The 19,957-nt window shown below is 41.8% G+C and overlaps 1 protein-coding gene across 17 annotated transcripts in view; it reads left to right on the forward strand.

Moving 5' to 3' along the window:
- The window catches only part of MAGI1 (membrane associated guanylate kinase, WW and PDZ domain containing 1), a 577,834-nt gene extending 563,043 nt beyond the window's left edge, over positions 1 to 14,791 (forward strand). For 14 of the 17 annotated variants that reach the window (XM_074344506.1, XM_074344518.1, XM_074344508.1 and 11 more), the window contains 5 exons: positions 3,432 to 3,525; positions 3,660 to 3,720; positions 4,688 to 4,831; positions 7,008 to 7,146; positions 11,212 to 14,791. In XM_074344506.1, the coding sequence (XP_074200607.1) occupies positions 3,432 to 3,525; positions 3,660 to 3,720; positions 4,688 to 4,831; positions 7,008 to 7,146; positions 11,212 to 11,966 (1,193 nt within the window). In that variant the 3' untranslated portion in view covers positions 11,967 to 14,791. Of the gene's footprint in view, positions 1 to 3,431; positions 3,526 to 3,659; positions 3,721 to 4,687; positions 4,832 to 7,007; positions 8,826 to 9,198; positions 9,288 to 11,211 lie in introns of those variants that run through there. The other 3 variants (XM_074344521.1, XM_074344522.1, XM_074344520.1) reach the window with 2 other exon arrangements.
- Positions 14,792 to 19,957: the final 5,166 nt, after the last annotated feature.

Raw genomic sequence — 19,957 nt, forward strand, 5'->3', positions numbered from 1 at the left:
ATTAAAATAAATATAACTTTATAGATATTAAAAAGCATCCTGGAAATCCAGGGTATACTAAAAATTATTTTAGTGCTTGGAACGTGGCCCATGTAATCTCCAAGTCAAAACCAGGGTGTTTTGTATTTTAATTAATTTGTGATACTGCTTAGTGAAGTTGGTTGTATATGTACATGAAGATAAAAGTGCTTACTTATTTGAAGGGAATGTACCAATTAGCTACGATTTCCTTGAAACTAACACATAATTCCCTTGTAAACGGAATAAAACTGAAAGTTAACCATCAGGCAGGCTCTGGGTTTAATTCCTAGCACCTCCACTTACTCTCTGAATGTCCTTGGACATGTTGCCTACTTCTTCTAAACCTCAGTGTCTCCATCTCTAAAATGGGGGTAATAATTGGACCTGTCATTGGGTTGTGAGGATGAAATGAAATAGTCCATGTGATAATCACATAGCACAGTCCTTGGCACATTGTCTGATTGAGAAATGGTGGTGGTTCATAGATTAAGAAAGACAACCAAAGGAGGAAAATTCAGTGGGCTCGAATAGGCATTTGCAAACTTAGTGTTCATTTTTGAAACACTTCAAGTTAAGCTTCAATCCAAATCAGATTTGCTTACAAATACTCAAAAAATAGCAAAGGAATGATAGGAGGAAAATTAATAAGAGTTCTACTTATACGTGTATTGAGTGATCGTTATACCTCATCAAGTCTTGAAAATGGCAGAAATATTAAAATTGTTTGAGAATAGAATCTGATCTGCCTAGAAAACTCTGGCTACCAAAAGCACCCAAGAACCTAAAGGCAAGCCTCTGCACAATTCAGTAATTATAATCACTTTAATTACAAGGAAACGTTCTTTTTGGTATCCTGATTATGATTTCCCCATGGCCCGAGCAGTCTTCTGATCTCCCAGAGAGTCTCCATAAAATTAATTACAATGAACAATAAGAAGTTTTTCTTCTTTTCTTTTTTTAAAGAACAAATACACATGTTTATGGAACTTCTGGCAAACAGGCTGTAGTCTCTTAGTCCTCTGTACTGACACAGGGGGCGCACTTAGATCCATCACTTTGGTTGCACTAGTTAACTGCAACTAATAATATGCTCTTACCACTGTGCTAACAGTAATAAATCCATGCCACCAAGAAAAAAATATGCTCACCTTTTTTGAGCAGCTTTTACGTGCCAGGCACGAACCCAAATACTTACTTCCCGCATAATCTTTGTGCCCATTTTCTTAGATCTTTCTGTTATCTCACATGGGCGGTTTGGGTCGCAAAGCCCGTCAGTCTGACTGTAGAATCTGACCTCATGACCATGATGCTGAACTGCCTCCCGCCAAGCTTGAAACGCACCACCTGCTCCCCCACCTTAGAGAGTCACAAGGCTCACTGGCGCAGTTGAGGGCCCTGAAGAGTCCACAGGAAAAATAAAACGCAGTCACACAAAAACCTTTCTCTCTGTTTCACCCATATTTCTCACCCTTATTTGACCACAGGTTACTGTTCCCTCAGAATCTGGAGCAATGCTTGATCAAACAGATTTTGTGGGTGACATCGTCCTAAAGCATGAACGAGATTCACGTTGTTGTTCACTTGATCTGGTTCCATTTTCTTACTCATCTTGTGCCTTAGCTGCCAAAATTAAGCTCTAGGGCTAGAATCTAAACTGTTAAAACCATACTGCAACTTTCTCATTTTGCAGAGAGTTTAGATAACTTATACAAGTTCCCACAGTAATAATTACAAAGTAGAAGTAGTCGCAAGGTGAGGGGGTGGTATAGCTCAGTTGGTGAGCACATGCTTAGCATGCACAAGGTCCTGACTTCAATCCCGGTACCAATCCTGGTACCTCCAGTAAAACAATTTTTTTTAAAAAAAGAAAAATAGTAGCAAGGACCATAGCTGCAGTAAGTGTGAATTGAGTGCCTACTGTTATGTCAGGTACTGTGCTAAACCTTTCATATACTTTTATCCAGGAAAATGGAATTATTGTCATCACCCTCTTCTATCAGATGAGGAAAATAAGGCACACAGCTAATGAGGGGGTGGGAAGGGATCTGAACCTGGATTTGAGTCTCCAGCCCATGTTTTTTAACAACTTTGTGTAATGAAGATAGAATAACAGGAAGCCAGCCCCAAGCTGAGTAATAACCTCAGAAATTAAAGGAAGATAGACCACACGTCATCGGAATTAGTGGGATGTCTTGTCACCCAAGACTGCAGTGGAGGGATGTAGTCCAGGTATCCCGGATAGGAATACTTACCATGCACTTCCCATGGGAACTGTGTTGTATGTGGTGGGGAGATGCATGAATTCCACAAACATCAGAGCGCCTACTGTAAACTATAGGACTTCTCAAAAATTCTAGACTTCAGGGCACGCTATGAATTAACTGGGCATCTGTAGGCCAGTCTTAGAATTTCACCACCACATTTAGCATTTTCTTGATTAAAAAATTTGTGCTAAGTTCCAAACTGTCAACCTAAAAATAAATATTAAAAGTTTAACTCACTCATAGTTGCTTACTATCTGCCTTAATCATAATGGAGAAATAATTAGTGAAAGAACATATAACCATTACTACGTGGATGATTACATTTTCATATATGCATGTTGGTTTACAGTCTATAGGCATGTTCATGAGTGTTTTCATATCCTGGGTCTCCAAACTGTCAGAGATTAATGAAGTTGTTTATGAATATATTTAGTGGAGAAGAAAGTCAATTTACATAAGAATATAATCATATTCATTACATTAGGATGACTTCCTGATTTATATGACTGAGATTTACAAACTCTGGCTCTAACTAATGAAGTTTTAAAATGAACTTTTCATGAGTGATATTAGATGAGATCTCACGGTAATTTCACATCTTCAGTTGTGCTTCATTTAAAAGCATTGGCAAAAGAAAGTAGATGTTGTGTGCTTTTGTGTATTTAGCAAGATCTTAGCACACTTTTGGTTTTAATATTCACATGAGAAAATCAAGCAGACTCACTCCGTATCGCTGATAAGTTGCAGGGCACATTAGCAGAGACATTTATTATCAGCCTGTAGAATTCTGGGAAATAGTCCTTTTGGGGCCCAGTATTTTGATAGGACTGTCCTTTTTAAGTAGTGGGAGAGGAGTGCGAGGCACCTACCTTGGCTACAATTTTAGAGGACTATTTTCTTAGGCAAACTCTTTATTTCATTTGTGGAGATGTCTGGTTGGGAGGAGGGTAATGAGGGTGTATGTGGCTCACATCATAGAACATCTTAGAATGGTCCTTGGACTCTTGTTTAGAAATTCAAGTCAGAAGTGTTGGAAGTGGTGACAGAGAAGCCAGACGTCATTCAGATGTGGGGCTTGTGCACACCTCCTGATTTGACGATGTCTCCTCTGCAGCCCGTTTCACGATGCTCTGTCTCACCCTGCAGAGTCTTCGAATGCCACTTTGCTGACCAATGCGGAGAAGATTGCCACCATCACCACCACACACACCCCTTCTCAGCCAGGGGCCCAGGAGACCAGGTCAGACATGGCTTTGCTTTCTTTTGTTACTTTAAAGGGGAAAAAAGTAACTCCTTGGTTGGACAATACTCCTCCTTGATTCTTTCTCAGTCTCCCCACGGGTTGCTCTTAATTTATTTCTCTCTCTTTGGCAGGAATACCACCAAACCAAAGCCGGAATCTCAGTTTGAGTTCAAAGCACCCCAGGCAACACAGGTGAGGGCCGTTTATCTTTTTCCCTTGTTTGCTTTTTACATTTCCTTACAACTTTCTGAAGCTATTTTTACCAGATACCTTTTATAAGGTACCTTCAATTAAAATAAATAACCTTTTGTGAGGGGGATGTACTAAATATGTACTCACATTTGGTGGTCAAGGTAATGACATTTTACTACCTTTGAAAAATATTCCTAGACATCCTTTTCTAGGAAGGGGGGGAAAAAAGCAAAATAAAAAACTATAATTATCTCAAGGATTGGTGATCAGAGAAAGAGCAGAACTACCTGTTCATGGTCTTCACAAAGGCATTTATGTCAAGAGCATGTCTTTTTGTTGAGGTGTTTATTAGACTTGTGAATTTCAGATAAGACCCATAATTCTACCTCCCTGTCCCCCAAGGTGGTAATGGAGGGCACCCAAGTGATAGCAGGCGAAACAAATTTGGGAAATGTTGGGTGATACCGAGTTAAATCAATTCCTTGGTAGCTGGTCTTCTCAGAGCCTTCCCTCACCCACTCCTCATTCTCCTCATCCAGGATGGGAACCACTCTCTGGACATGTGGAAGTTGTTGGTATCCCAATGATGGGCCCTGCTGGCATTTTGGTGGGGGAGCATTCTTAGGGCATGGGGCAGGGAAGCTGAACACCCAGCAACGTACCTGGTGGTATCCTAATGGAGGATTTTCCTGCTGCAAATGTGAGTCGCAGCCTCACTGATTAAGTTTTAATGTATGCACGTCGGTGTGTATGTGCGCACGTTCCTGCGTGTTTTCACATACTGAAGCTCCGACTCTTAAGCTTAATGGATATTAATAAACAATGGAGAACCATCAAGAAGGGGATAAAGATGGTGCCTTTTTTGTCAAGTGAGCTTAATGGAGAAGAAGAAGAATAATTGGAGGAGATAGAAATGTGTGTGGATTTAAGTTCTCCCAGAATGACTGCACTTAATTTCTTCAAATAGGAGCAAGATTTTTACACTGTGGAACTGGAAAGAGGAGCCAAGGGATTTGGCTTCAGTCTTCGAGGGGGCCGGGAGTATAACATGGACCTCTATGTTCTGCGCTTAGCAGAGGATGGTCCTGCAGAAAGGTGTGGAAAGATGAGGGTGAGTAGATAGAGGAGTCTGGAGTGGATGTAAATAAGTCAGCTACAGTGACTGCTTACATCTTATGGTTGGAATCTACAGCTTTCAGGACATTCTTAACTGCATGACCCCCACCCTGGCATGAATGTCTTCCTTGATCATTGGTCGTTGTTACTGGTGAAGTTAGGTGAGCTTTTCCAGTTCTGAGGATGAATGAAGGATTAAAATGACTTATAAACTTATTAAAGTAGATATTTTCTGAATCCCCTTTCCATAATTCATATACTTAATCTCAGGGGACATGCACTTCACAGGAATTCCTGGGAATACCAGCGTTCTTAGAGAGCCAGAAGGCTGGGTGGTTCTGTAGGTGCTGGGTGGAGAGCTCCATTCAGTCTCTATAGTTTGTCACCAGCCGCCTTCCTCTGGCCTCAGCAACAGCAGAGATGCCATTAGCAGAGAGCCAACAACTCCATGGCGTAAATATTCAAAGTTGGCTGATAGTAGTTAAAGCTGCAAATTTTAAATGCACTCATGCCAGAAGTCCATTCTGTTCTGTTCAGATATCTTACATCTCTTACCACGTATGAATATGATGCTCTCCTGGGCAGATCAGATGATTAAAAGAGGAAGAAAACATCTGCTCACTAAAGATACGGAACATAGATGGAGACATACACATAGGGAGCAATTTGCTATGGATTGAAAGAAATAGAGAGTCAGGTCAGGAAAGGAAAAAAGCGAATAAAATTAGTCCTGAGCAGAAAGAGGGGGAAAAGTCACCAAAGGTGGAGAACTTAACACTTGGAACTTAAGACAGAATCTTGAATTTTAAGTTTCTTCAGACTGAATTTTTTAATGAGCTTTCTTCCTTTTTTTTTTTTTAAGTTGAGGAAGTAGACCATGAATATTGTTTTTTAAAAATAGAGAAAAATAGTACATAGTAAAAATATCATTTCCAGGGTCAAACTATATACCAGTTCCTTATATGCATACACATGCACAATCTGCATATACAAGGGAATATGTACAGTGGTGTACTCCTTTTTTAAAAATTTCAAACACATGGCATATGCTTTTCAATATCTTTACTCACTTAACACGTTGATCACCCACTGTGGATTGGGTGTTAAAAAAGTCTCTGACTGAATGAAATACTGTTAAGATATTTTGTATGATGTTGTATAATTCACAAGACACGTTGACATGTAGTATTTGATTGGACCTGCTCAGCTTGGTAGGCATGAGTTGTCAGAACCTCCACTTGTACGGATGAGGAAGTGAACACCAAAAAGGCAGAGGACTTGGAAAAGGTCACTCAGCTAAGAAGTGGTGTAGGACTCAGAGCCATTGCTTTAAACTCCAAAGCCAGTGCTTTTTCTCATCTGCCTTCCAGAGTACGTGCTCCATGCGCCCAGCGACCTTGCCTGTCTTCTTCACTCCTTTATCTTCAGTGCCTAGAACAGCAGCTGACACATAGTGAATGCTGCAGTCAGTGTATCAGCCAGGAGTTTAGCCTCATCTCAAAGGCTCGGCTGGGGAAGGTTTTTGCCTTGAAGCTCACTTATAAGATTGTTGGCTGGGTTCAGTGCATCCTGGGCTCTTGGCCCAAATCCTTCCTCATTTCTTCATCGTGGATGCTGTAGGACAGCTCCCAGCCTGCATCAGAATGAACAAGTGAGAGAAGAAAAGAGGGCCAGTAAGACAGAAGCTGGCATTATTTTGTAAGCTTATCCTTGAATTGACCTTCAGTCCCATTTACCATACTGTTTGTTAGAAGCAAGTGACTAATTCCAGCGCACACTGAAAGGAAGAGAGATTACACAGGATGTGAGTTCACGGAAGCAGGGACCATGGGGAGCCATTCTAAACGCTGTCAGCCACATCTCCCTTCCCTCAAATGTTCATGTTCCCCTCTTCTTTCTTTTTTTCCTTAGCACTTGCACGGCCCAGTAAGCCTGCACTTTTATAAGTTTCCTGTTGTCTTTCCCCCATTAGAATATTGTCTGCATGAGGACAGGGATATGGGGCTTTTTTTTTTCACTGCTGTCTTCTAAACAATGGAAGATCTTTCTGGAGTTCGTTTCATAAATGGTTGGCGAATGAATTAATGAAAGAATTTCAAATCATAAAGCGCCTCGAGCGCTCGTGGAGCCCTTTTGTGGTCTTCTCACTTTGCTCTCTCTTGCTTTGGCAGATTGGCGATGAAATTTTAGAGATCAATGGCGAGACCACCAAAAACATGAGGCATTCTCGGGCTATAGAACTGATTAAGAACGGTGGCCGCAGAGTGCGTCTGTTTCTGAAGCGGGGAGACGGCTCGGTACCAGAATATGGTGGGTCAAACTATGAAAACATTCCTTCCTTCCCTGGCATGACTCCATGAATTTGTCTCCAGAACTGCAGCAGGAAAGTCTTTTTGTTTCCCCTGTTCACCAGTGTCTTACCAGCCTTTCGCACCATGTGATTATTTGCCTCGCTTGTTGTGAAATCTCTACACATTTCATCCTTTTGCTTGCTTACGTGGACTGGGGCGTGGCCTAAGACAAGATCTCTGTAGCCCCCTTTCTGATAATCAGAGAGAACGTTTTGTCTAGTCCGACCAAGAGCGAAGGAATGTTTGTTTGAACTGTGCCAAACTGTTTCTCAGATCCAATTGTTAGCACAAAATGACTAAACGCCTTTTACGAAGCAGGAAAGCAGGTTTCCTGAGTGATATATTGAGGCACAATTCTTTTTTTTTTTCCTCTCTCTCTTTTTTGGTTAATTGATGTCTTAATTTAAGAGGCGTGAAATTTGGAGATGATTTGGGGGCCTTGCTCACCTCCTTGATGCTCTGTATACAGTACGTCTGCATCCCCCCTACTGGTCCCTACCCCAAATCAGACCACCTGAGCCCACTACTACAAAACAAACAAAACTGTTGATATATTAGCCATACGTTTTTAGGTGATAGAGGATGAAATAGCTTCCCAGTGCTCATCATGAGGGAAACACGTCACTATACCTTTCCTGTGAGGAAAGCCAGCTTATACATAGAGTTCCTTTGTCATATCCATAGACATAATTTGACTGAACAGCAATGATCTTTACATAGCTTAGTGTTCTGATGGCAAAATATTGTATATTATAATAATTATGTCCTATTTATTTGAGATTCTTGTTTAAAATTTAAAAAAAAAAAAAAAAAAGCTATGCCCTCGATGTAGGGCTCTTCGTCCCAACCAAAGGTCTACAGAAGTTTCTATAGAAACTGTGATTGAATGACCCCCATATACGTTGGTCCCCTTTATTAGGGATTTATCTGTTATCACCCTCTTTTCCGAAAGTCATTCCGCTCAATTCCCAGTTGCGTTTTGGACTTGATGAGATCATTAATTCAGATGCAGCTCAAGGAGGATGACTTCTTTGAAGGACAGCCTTCCCAGGTGTTGGACATTCCTGCAGGTGCACAATACGAGGGGCCCGAGGTGGGGGATGAGCGGGTAGCAGACGAGGCCCCTTTAAACTTGGCCAACCACAGGGGAGGTATTCTGACGACATGAAGATGCCGCAGCTGTGCATTATACTAAACCTTGACCGTAGGTGTATCTATGCCACTGAAACTGTGTAACATTGTCTCCCCTTTCTGTCTCCCCTATGCTTCTCTGTTGGATGTGATATTTCATTTGAGAGTCATCGTCAGTAACCTGTGTACCTTCTCAAAACCTCTGTCTGTTGCACTGAGGATGAAAAATCCAACACTAACCACTGTTCTTTGGGCTAAAAATAAAGATCGTTTAAATACACTGTTTTCCAAGAAGGGTGGAACTTGCCAGGGTTGTGCTGCTGTAATGTCACCATGTGTCATTGGGACTCAGTCTCTCTAATTCTATTGATTAGAGTCACAAATGGGTTATAATATGTTCCGTTCCAATATTTTTCTGACTTGATTGGAACCTGCTTCTCTGTGAGGCTATTTTTGTAATGAGTTTTTTGTACTTAATTTAACTGCCGCGATCTTGGGGAGGGAGGGGTGGGGGGAGGGAGGGAACTCTGTTCTTCTGTTGTTTATTGTTAATGCTCTCCTATGCCAGCCTGTCATTGTTCCAGTTGTTTGAAAAACAAAAAAGAAAAAGAAAAAAGGATGCATCCATTGTCTGGGTTCTCGAGTCACCTTATCTGGCTGTCTGAAAGCGTCACGGTTCTGATGTCGGTCTCTGCAGCCTTATTTGAGTGTTGCCTTAGACTGTCTGACTGGACAAATAAACTCTCTTTGCCCTATGTTAACAAATGCAGATTTTTTTTCTTTCCTCTGTGTTATAGGGAATCTAAACGTTCAACTTTTTCTCTTTCTCTCTTTCTCTTTCTCTCTGACTGTTCTTGGTGCTGGGCCCTCCCTTCTACAGCGATGATACCTCCTAATATCGCTGCATGTATGAGAAATGAAAAGCTCGGGGAGGCTTGCTTCTACCTTATGGGCCATAATCAAACTACGGTTTGTAGCTCCATCAATACTAGGTGTTTCTGTGCTGTGGCCTAATTTCCTCATTGCTTCTGCTTTAGCTCTATTTTGATATGTTTGGCATTCATTCTGAGCACCCTGCGTTCTTGGAATTGTAAGTACACCACTGACCCTGTGCAAGTCTTACTCTCCCTTCTCTTCCAAGTAGGTGTAAGAGACCCCAAGTTAGACGTAGGAGAGTCAGGGAAGCCCCTCCCCTCACCTGGATCTTAAAATGACTTCCTAAGCATTCAGCAATGCCTACTTAGCATTCAGAAAGAACAAACCTCAGATCACAAAGCTTTCACCTAGAGGGATAGGACTTTGCTAGACAGGAAGAGGAGATTTCCTGCTCAGGCCATGATCTCTTGACAAACGACAGCCCCCAGGCCAGATCTCGTCCACAGCCTGTTTTTATCAGCCACGTTTTATTGGCACACAGCCATGCCCGTTTCTTCTATGTGTTGTCCATGGTTGCTTTTGCCCTATAGTGGCAGAGGTAAACAGTTGTGATCAACTCTGCAACCTGCAAAACCATAAAAACTTCCTCTTTGGCCTTTTTTGGAAGAAATTTCCCAACCCCTGCTCTAGACTACATTTCTGCTTTTGTTAAAACCCACCCTAAGTTTTGGGAGGTCATTTGTCAAAGAGATGATTTGCTTAAAGTTGACCTTGTTGGCTCATGGAAGACGCTTAAAGGGCACCTGTGACCCCTTGGTCTCTGACTGTGGCCCTGGGTTTGCCCTGCACACTACAGCACGTCATTTCAGGTGCCTTGCCTGGGATGGGGTCATGTGTATGAGTCACTGGGTTTAAGTGGGACAAAGCATCCCTGTTTGGAAGAGAGATCTCATAAATCCCAGATGCTACCTAAAACATTTGCAGTGTCATTTCAAATAGTGTAACAATAAATAGGAGCCCTCAGGAGCTGCTCTGCTTTTTAGTCTACAGATGTCTTGATGTAAGAAGCCATCCAGTGACCCCATGGCTCATAGATGTAATGATGGCAGCTTCTGTAGCATCAAGAAAAGCACCTCTATCTAAACCGCACACAGTATCAAATGTGTACCTGACAACCTCTCTTCCACTCCTTTTTTATCTGTCAGAAGACTCCATGTTTTAAAAATAGTTCCTTAAACTTACGCAGAAGTAAAGAAAATAGTTGAACCACATTCACAAAGGTAGAGAGAATGTTTAATGAACCCTCACATAATGTCACATTTACCTCTCATCAACACCTGGCCTTGTTGCCTCTATAATACCCCTGGCTCACCAGCCCAGATGGTTTGTTGTTGTTGTTGTTGTTTTAATATAAGTATACTTTGTATACAGTAAAATGCATAAAGCCTGAGAGTACAGTGCCGTGAATTTTTACCTCTGTGTAATCCCCACCCAGATCAAAACATAAGTTGATTCCATTTCCCTAGAAAGTTTTCTCCAGGTCAATAGCCCAGATTATTTTTAAGCAAATTAAAACAAATATTCTTTAAAGAAAAGAGTATTTTCTGTCATGGGGTGGGGGAAGGGGTGGGCAGGGGTGGGCAGGGGCCGGAGGGGTAGGGAAAGGAGCAGGAGCTAGTTCAGGGTGGGGAACATTTTGATCCTTCTAGACAGATGATTTGGGGTGTGCCTTTAAAAACTAAACTCCTGACACGGATGTTACAAGTTCTTGAATCATCCTCGAGTATAAAGAACAGTAGGCTAGCTTAGCTGCTGAAAGCCACGAGAACTAGTTTTTAACCCTGACTCGTTGCAGTAAATTAAAATTAAATTAACCCAAGATTCAGTTGGCTTTGATTCTGACCGCTTTAACAGTTGTCTGTTTGTTGTGACTAATGGGATCACAAGTGTGCGGGTGGGGACAGGAGCCGGAGGGCCCTGGTACCAAACTGTCGCTCTCCGTTTATTTCCCTCGCAGACCCCGGCAGCGACGGGAACGGCCCCGCCACCGGTCCACAAGGTGTTCCGGAAGTGAGGGCGGCGCCCCCCGACCGCCGGCAGCACCCACCATTGGAGTCCAGTTATCCACCCGATCTTCACAAATCATCACCACATGGGGAAAAGCGGGCACACGTGAGAGATCCAAAAGGCAGCAGAGAGTATAGCAGACAACCCAACGAACATCACACATGGAACGGAACTTCTAGAAAACCCGACAGCGGGGCTTGCCGACCCAAGGACCGGGCACCCGAGGGACGAAGAGACGCCCAACCCGAGCGGATGATGGCCAATGGCCCCAAGAGGCGATCTCCGGAGAAGCGGAGGGAAGGCACGCGGAGCGCTGACAACACTTTGGAGAGGAGGGAGAAGCACGAGAAGAGGCGAGAAGGGTCCCCCGAGAGGAGGCGGGAGCGGTCCCCCACCCGCCGGAGGGAAGGCTCCCCCAGCCGGCGGAGGCGCTCTCTAGAGAGACTCTTGGATCAGAGACGGTCTCCCGAGCGGAAGAGAGGGAGCTCGCCCGAGAGGAGAGCCAAATCCACCGACCGGAGGCGGACAAGGTCCCCCGAGCGGAGGAGAGAGCGGTCCCTGGAGAAGAGGAACAAAGAGGACAGAGGCAGCCACCGAGAGAGGGATGAGACGAGTCTGAAACAGGATGCCGGCAGGAGTTCCAGACATCCCCCGGAGCAGAGACGGCGACCTTACAAAGAATGTAGCACCGACCTCAGTATCTGAGACTCACATTCCAGCCTTTACCGTGTCAAAGGTTCTAAGAAGAAGCTCACAAACCTGAAATAATTTAGTTTCTTACCTAATGAAGCATCTGACGCCTAATGATCCTATGACTAGCCACAAACATTTTATGCATTTGAAATCTTATAAGAAAAAAAATATATATATGAAAAGTGTTGTGCCTGATGTATAATATTAAAGAAAGTATTTTTAAATGCATACTTTTTTTGGAAATTATTTGCCAAATGCTGCCCCAAAGGGATATACATTTTCTTTCTACGTAAACTGTAGAATTGTTAAGAGTTGTTCCCTTTTGAGGGGTGATCTTTTCCTCTCTGGTTAAATGGGGCTGTTGATCATTTTCTCTACGTAAGGAAAATTATTAAGGTTAATTAATATAGACTGTTATGTAGTGATGTAGTGCTATCCTGTAGTTAGGAGTTTTTCTTGGGGAAAAAAAAGAGCAAAAAGGCAAAAGTTATATTTGTAAAAGCTGAGGACTCTTTGGAATGGATTAGGATTGCTGATGATCCTAAAATTAAGCAAGCCGTATGAAGAGACTACTATTGCAAATGAAGGATATTTATCGCTAAACTACACAGCACAAAGAAATTTTATGTTCTCAAGTTAGAGCTGGTGCAGAAAACAGTTTGTACTCTCCCTGGCCATAGAAAGGCACAGAAAGGAGAAGGTTGGCCGCCAGTATCCAAATGCAGCCCAAGCACAGATGGTCAGGTTCATTAGCATTACCAACATCTATTAAGATCTCATTAAGGCAGTGCCATCACAGCTTTGCTCAACTACTAGGAGGAACGGACAACAAACACCTTCTGTGTTGTCTTGCCTCATCTGAGGCTGAATAGTGGATGGGATGTGGGACAGTGTGCCTGGTGTGAGAGAGCCATTAGACTCCCCAGTACAGAAAGTATGTTCCCCCTTGTTAGCATAAGCCTGCGGTTGCCCTTTGCCAAGTTGGGGAGAAGGGCATAAGCCTTGGTGGAAGGAACCTCTCTGTTGATATTTAAAGAAGGGTTGGGCATGCTCATTCTTAGAAATGCCAATTTTTGTTTGAAACCATAACAAAAGTCTCCAAGATGATTGAAAGGGACAGAAGGATGTGACTTCTAGATCTAGTTGGCAAACCTCTACCCTTGTGACCTTGTCCTTTAATTCTTTGGATAGAACAAAGCATAGTGAGTTTTTCTTTGAAAACAGACCCATTCTTTTGCTATTCCACAGGAGGTTTGGTTGGGTCGGCTGTAGCCCCGGAATGTGGTTGAAATGGATCACTGCCTAGCTGAGCCAAAATGTTTGCTTGTACCTGTTGGACCACTACAGCAAACCGCTGCTTATGATGCATTGTGTATTTCCGTAGTACTGTTTTGCATTTTCCATACAGACACGAAACTTTGCAAGTCCATCACTGTTGTTCTCATGGTACTGTTAAAAAAAAAGAAAAAAGAAAAAAAATAGAGAAAACCAGCCGATTATCATGTATACAGAGTTAAAAATTGTAATTAATAGAGCCTGTTTAAAAAAAAAAGAAACAACTGTTGCCTTTTTTCTTGTATAAAAGAGAATTTATGACAAAAAATTTAGCTGTGAGGAATGTGATATGTGTTTATATTTGAATATGGAACAAACTGATTCATTGGGATATATTTTACTGTAAACTAAATCAGGTATGTAAAGTTGTTTTAAAATGGGGGACTATATAAGTAATTCTCTAAAGCTTTAGTTAGTTTGAATATCATCGTTTCCTCCATGGTGAACCTGCCTGTGAATTATTAATATTAAGCACTTGTTTGCATTCTCTGTTCTCCATTCATTTCTTGCCGTGTGCTATGGACTTATGCTCTTTCTGTGTTGATGAAAAGCAGTATGTGGGCCAATCCTTTTATAAAACACTATGCATATATAAATATTACATTGTTCATAGCTTTATTTGACTTAAGGGTTTATACATAACATTAGAATGAGTAGCTGTAGTTGTGTGGACATGCACAAACCAAGTTCCTCTCCTGGAACAGACACAATATACTTTCTATAGCTATAAAAGAGAAAAAACTCTGTGACTGCTATTTTTATCACCCAAGTTTTCCATACAAAGCATACATTGAGCTGCAGTAGGAAGGCGGAGGGAAAACCCAACTGAATAGTGAAGTTCTTTTTTCATCAATTTCATAAGCACTAACATTTTATTCTTAAGTCTCCACTGCTCGAAATTCTCTCACTCTTTATAGCCAAATCCATGATGTTAAATGATCGATGCTCTCAATTGCGGTCCAGAGTTTTAAATAAATGAAATCAGGAGGGGGACTTCTGGAGTATATTGTGACGTTAACATCTTGATGGCTTTCTTTTTGTCACAGATGGTAGTTGACACTTTAAAATCTATGTGCTATCTATTTGGGCTTGGCTCCGTCTGTGAAGACTTTTGATGTGGCAGTGACATCTAAGTTCCATACATCAGATTAGCTTTGGGAATATTGTACTGTATAGGGACTATGCATTAAGCAGAAAGATATAGTTTTCTCTGAACTGCTGTAACCTTAAATTGGAGATTGATTCTTTTGAGCCTCCTTTCCCTAATCCCCCACTTCATTTGTAAATGTCTTGATGAGAGATGATGTGGATGAGTGTTTTGTATGATTAAATCAAACCATACAGGAACTCCCCTCCCACCCATTACACAGTTGATGCCTGAAAGAATGTTGTGGGGAGAACTTAACACCCTACTTGTATTTTTTAAGTTTCTTTTGTGAAAGATTTTTAAATGCATTTTTACTGTAAAAAATATACATGGAAATGTATGCATTCCATAACCACGACTGTTTCTGAATTGATATCTTTCTTGTCTCCGTGTTGTCTCAGATGTATCAGGGTCATACAACCAAGTGTGAGTGCCTGGCTCCCAGCTCAATGAAATATACCATTCTGTTGGAAGAGAAGGAATTATGGCCTTGCAATAGTGTAGTGCCTTGCTACTCACAGTGTGGTCTACCACCTCATCACTGGGGAGCATATTAGAAATTCAGAGTCTCAACCCACCCCTGCCTAGACTTATTGAGTCCAAATGTGCATTTATCAATAGCTCCAGCTAATCTGAATGCCCGGGAAGGTTTAAGCTGCATGGTGTGGCATGGAACTCTGGTAATAAAGCCAAACCTTCCAAGCCAAGAGCTTCACCACTTGTTAACTGTGATGTTGGGCCAGTTCCTTAACCTCTTTTTAAGAATGAGTTTCCTTGTCTTCAAAAGGGCAGACCTCATAGAGTGGGTAAAACTAAATGCACAGTGCTTAACACATCTCTGACAATCAGAAAAATCTTCAATAAATGACAGTAAACTTTTTTTTTTCTAGGAGGATTTTCTGCATGGCAATCGGTATTCTGCTCCTCTTCATTGTCCCGGTTTACTTATTTCCCAATTAAAACGAAGAAATATTTTCTCACTCTATTAAAACAGGGAAGAAGGCCTTATGTTTTAAATATAATGTTAACAATGTGGCTTATACGACATCACAAGTATAATTACACTTACCAGCACTTAGAAATATGAATCCAAAATGCCATGCTGTGAAAGTTAAGATGAAAATAGTCTCAAAATGTATCTTTTGGTGAGAGATGTATATGGAATTGACATACTTTTAACTAGATGAAAAGGTTAGCCAGTTAATGAGTGATTCAACATGTGTCCTGGTTGACCAGGTGCTAGTACTTTCCAATTTATGCAGTTTTTGGATTGTTCCTTTAGTATGACTTAGTAATTAAGAATTTCCTACTGAGTTCCTGGGCATTCAAAAGGGGATTGTGTGTAATGGGCCTTCCTACAATTCATCTCTTTTGCTGTCTGCTGCTTTATTTGGTCACCAGCATGGGAATTAGGAACATTGCTCACTTCCCACGTATCTCTGTGGTTAAAGATGGCGTCTGGAATAGCCCCTGGCTTAACAGACATTTGAAATTATTTGTCAAAACCTTATGTTGGTCAAGTTCTTTGCCTGCCTTAAAGAGCCACAGCAGAACGAAGGTGCTGACCCTCAAAGCTGTCAGGATTTTTCCTGCTGGTGGGCAATCTGAGACTACCTTAGGTGGGCTGCATTAATCATGAAAGGAAGAGCCCTTTCAAGTTCCTCTGGGTGATTTTTCTTATCCTCTCCAACATCATCAGCATGTGGGTGGGTGTTCAGCACAATAAGATGCTAGTGCTTTGGGAATACCTGTCATGACAAACTTCTAATAAGAAAAATGACAAAGTTGGCCCTTACCAACACTATTATTTGGGTTTAGGTTTGGGTTTTGGTTTTTTGCAGAGGTGGGCCTTCTGTGAAAATGTTTTTGACTAGTTCCACCCAGTGAGGCCTTTAATCATTGTGCCCCTTATCCAGGACAGGAGTGCTGTCGTTTGACTTCTCTAGTGCAGGCATTAAATCACTAGGTCATCACTAGAGCCAAAGCACGAGGTCTTTTTGGAAGTACATAGACTTCAGCAAGGTGGGAGTAACAGTAAACACTCGAGTTTTGTATGTGACAGCTCCCTTCTACTCTATTACCTTTCCACCTCACTGAAAATGTCTTTATTGTCACGTCTGTCCATCTGTTTGTCCCTCGAGGACAAATTGGTCTGCATAGCACCAGTAAGCACTGTCCTTTTAAGTATATTTCTCTCTCAGGGAAGAAATTCTCTTTGATCTCAGAAGATCATAGAGGTGAAGGGAAAAAAGCTCCAAAAGACTGCTGATTCCTACATGTGTAACAGGCAAGGCAGTGGCTCGTTTATTATTTTAATAATCGTGAATAATATTGAGGACCACTCTGGGCCAGGCACATGATGGGACTAGAAACACCTGTTTCCTGGTCTCAAAAGCGTATAGTTTGGTGGGGGGAAGCAAACAGTCAAGTACATCCAAACCCCATTTCATGCAAAATAGCAGGGTCCTAGGAGAGAAAAGTCCTGGGGAGTTTAGCCAGACCAAGGAAGGTTCAAATTCCAGAAGGACTAGGAGTTAACTGGTGAAAGAGGGAGGGAATGTGGTCCAAAAGGGAGGGGGTGGCGCGCCTTGAAGGGCCAGAGAGGGGCCTTATTCTGAATTTTAGATGTAATAGGAGACCAGTGGAAAGTCTAACAGGGCTCCCAGTGAGCTGTATGTGCTGAGGGAGGGCTGGTAACCAGCTCAGGACTGAGCTTGACGAAGCTGGCCCTAGAGACATGCAGAGAGCAGACTAGAGGAGGTGAGGGGTGAATCTACTAAAGCCCTAATGTGGGTCCAGAGAGCAGCCCTTATCATGAAGCCTCATCCTAGGTAAGGCAGGACTTCTCAGAGCTGAAAAGTCCCCAGGCTCTTGTTTAAGAGCCTTTCTTTAAGAGAATTCATTTTCTTTCCAACCTAATCCTTCTGCTTCCTCTTTGCTGTACCTTTGCTAATACATGTGGAACCCTCTGTCCCAGTGTCTTATGATAGATCAAGTCAGTCATTTATTCTTTCACCTGCTTTTCTCCAGGTTTACAAGTTCCCCCATCACTACCATTTTTGGTGTTTTGTTTTGTATTTTTCAGATTCCGGTTTCAAACCTTGTCATCTTGTTTTCACTTTTCTTTTAATTTTAATTTTAATTTTTTGAGATTAGCTACATCTTTCCCAAACTATAGAAGCCCAGCTAAGTATTAGCCAATCTTTATCAACCGTCCCCATATTTGTGTTAAGAGAGGCACTGCTCCTAGAATAGCCTACTTTGAAGAGAGATTTTTTTTTTAATTTACAAATAACAGTTATTAACAGCATGGTTCATGACATTCATGATGTTTCCCTACTTATATATAAACGTATAAAGGTAGTTTGGGGTTTTGTATTTATGCAACAAAAAATGGGCCATTAAGTACAGAAAATGGGGCCACATAATACATATTATTTTATGTATTGTTACTTGTATATTGTGGACAGTTTTTCACATTAGAATATATATATGAAAGGGAGGGTATACCTCAGTGGTAGAGCACATGCTTAGCATGCACAAGGTCCTGGGTTCGATCCCCAGTACCTCCATTAAAAAATAAATAAACCTAACCCCCAAAAGAAAATTGTTAAGAAAGCATATATGTTTTTTTTTTTTTTCTCATTCTCTCTGTCTTCCCTGCTCAGTTACTGCAATAGCTTCCTTTCTGTTCTCCCTGCCCATCTACACTCTTCCCCACGCAGCAGCAGCACCCCAAGCAGTTCTTTCAAAATGTCAAGGGAAAGGTCAGAGTCGTTACAATGGACTATAAGGCCCTGTGTGATGCAGCCTTTCCTTCTTCTCTGACCCTTCTTTCCTCTCCAGTTCTTCCTCCACACTCTAGGCATGCTCCTAGCCTTATAGGGCTTCACTCTACCGAGTCTCCTGGCCTGGAAAGCTCTTGCCCCAAATATTCACAGTTAACTCCCTGGCTTTGTTCAAATCCACTCAGACTTCCCCCTGCCAAGGGGGCCCACTCTGACTAATCCACTTAGATTTACAACTTGATTTCCTTTCTTGGTTCTACTCTTTTCCCCTCCATGGCACTTTCGAGCTTCTAACATGCTGTACAATTGATGTACTTACCCATTATCTTTATTGGTTATCACCTGTCTCCCTTCTCTTGAAACTGGGGTGTCTTTATGGGCCTGCAACCGATACCATCACACGGGACCCTGCACGACAAAGGAAGGACCCCATGCTTGACTTAATGCTCTACCATCACCATCTTCAAATGTTAGTACTTTCTGAATAAGGAGCAACACATTTTCTGTTTCCACTGGATCCTGCAAATTATGTAGCTTGCCTTGTCTTGAATGTAAACTTCCCAAGAGCAGGGAGCTTGGTCCTGAACTCCAATGAATTCCAAGTTCCCAGAACAGGATCATATTTACAGTAGATGCATTAATAGGCGCTCAGTAAATAGAAGTGTTCTATCTCTTAGCAGTCTCATATTCTGAACTTGACCATTTCCTTAACTAGTCCCTCATGGATTACAAAAACATGCTGTAGTGAACAGCCATATACGTAAAACTTGGTACCCTTGACTGCTTTGGTTTAAGTACTTTTGAAGGGATACATGGTGACTGCTAGTTCTTTTTTATTTCTGGTGACACCATCATTGCTGAGACTTTGCCTGCTTTCATGGGGAACAGCTGTCTTTAGCAAAGTGCTTGCAGGCTGCAGACCTATATCGCATCAGTGTGTTACCAAGCACCGTGTAGCCACTGCACAAACAGTACATCGCCTTGGCTGCACATGGAAATCACCCAGGAGTTTTAAAATGCTGATGCCTGGGCCCACCCCCAGAGATCCTGACGTAATATGGCCTGAATTTTTTAAAGGTCCCATGTGATTCTAATTGGCCACCATTGCACCTTCATCTGCTTTAACCTCATAGACTGCGTGGGATGAATCTGTTTTGCTTCTTTCTCTGCTTAGTAGCATCTACCATTGTCTTTTTTAGTTTGCAATCTAGCAGCAGCTCAAAGGAACAATGGTTAGAGATGGTTTTCCCAAATTAAACTAAAAAGCCTTTTGATTATCATTAGCCAAATATAAAGATAAGCATATAGATATCAGTTGTGAATTCTGTTTAATGTTCCTGACACTGCTAAACTTATTCATAATAAGGATAATGGAGAGACGTCTATGTTCTCAACGAGAAGAGATTAGAGCAGCATGATTTAAGCCAAGATTTAGCCAGTCCTTTCACTTAAATTCACTTAAGAAATATGTTAATGCTGTTATGAAATGGGACATGTGTTATGTTAAAACCTAATGAGAGAGGGAGAGAGAGGATACTGAATAATTAGCACTTAGCAGTCATGAAGATGAAAGATTGTTTTCTAACAAGTTCTTCTGAAGTATTTATGAGTCTTCTCTCTCCCAACCCTACTTCCCCAAAGCTACTTTTAGCAGACAACTTTGGGGCTGAAAAGTAATTATGTCATCACTGAATAAGGAGACTGTGACATGCCGATGACCAAAACAACATGCA

This window comes from Camelus bactrianus, chromosome 17, assembly GCF_048773025.1.
Source record: "Camelus bactrianus isolate YW-2024 breed Bactrian camel chromosome 17, ASM4877302v1, whole genome shotgun sequence".
Taxonomy (NCBI): Eukaryota; Metazoa; Chordata; class Mammalia; order Artiodactyla; family Camelidae; genus Camelus; species Camelus bactrianus.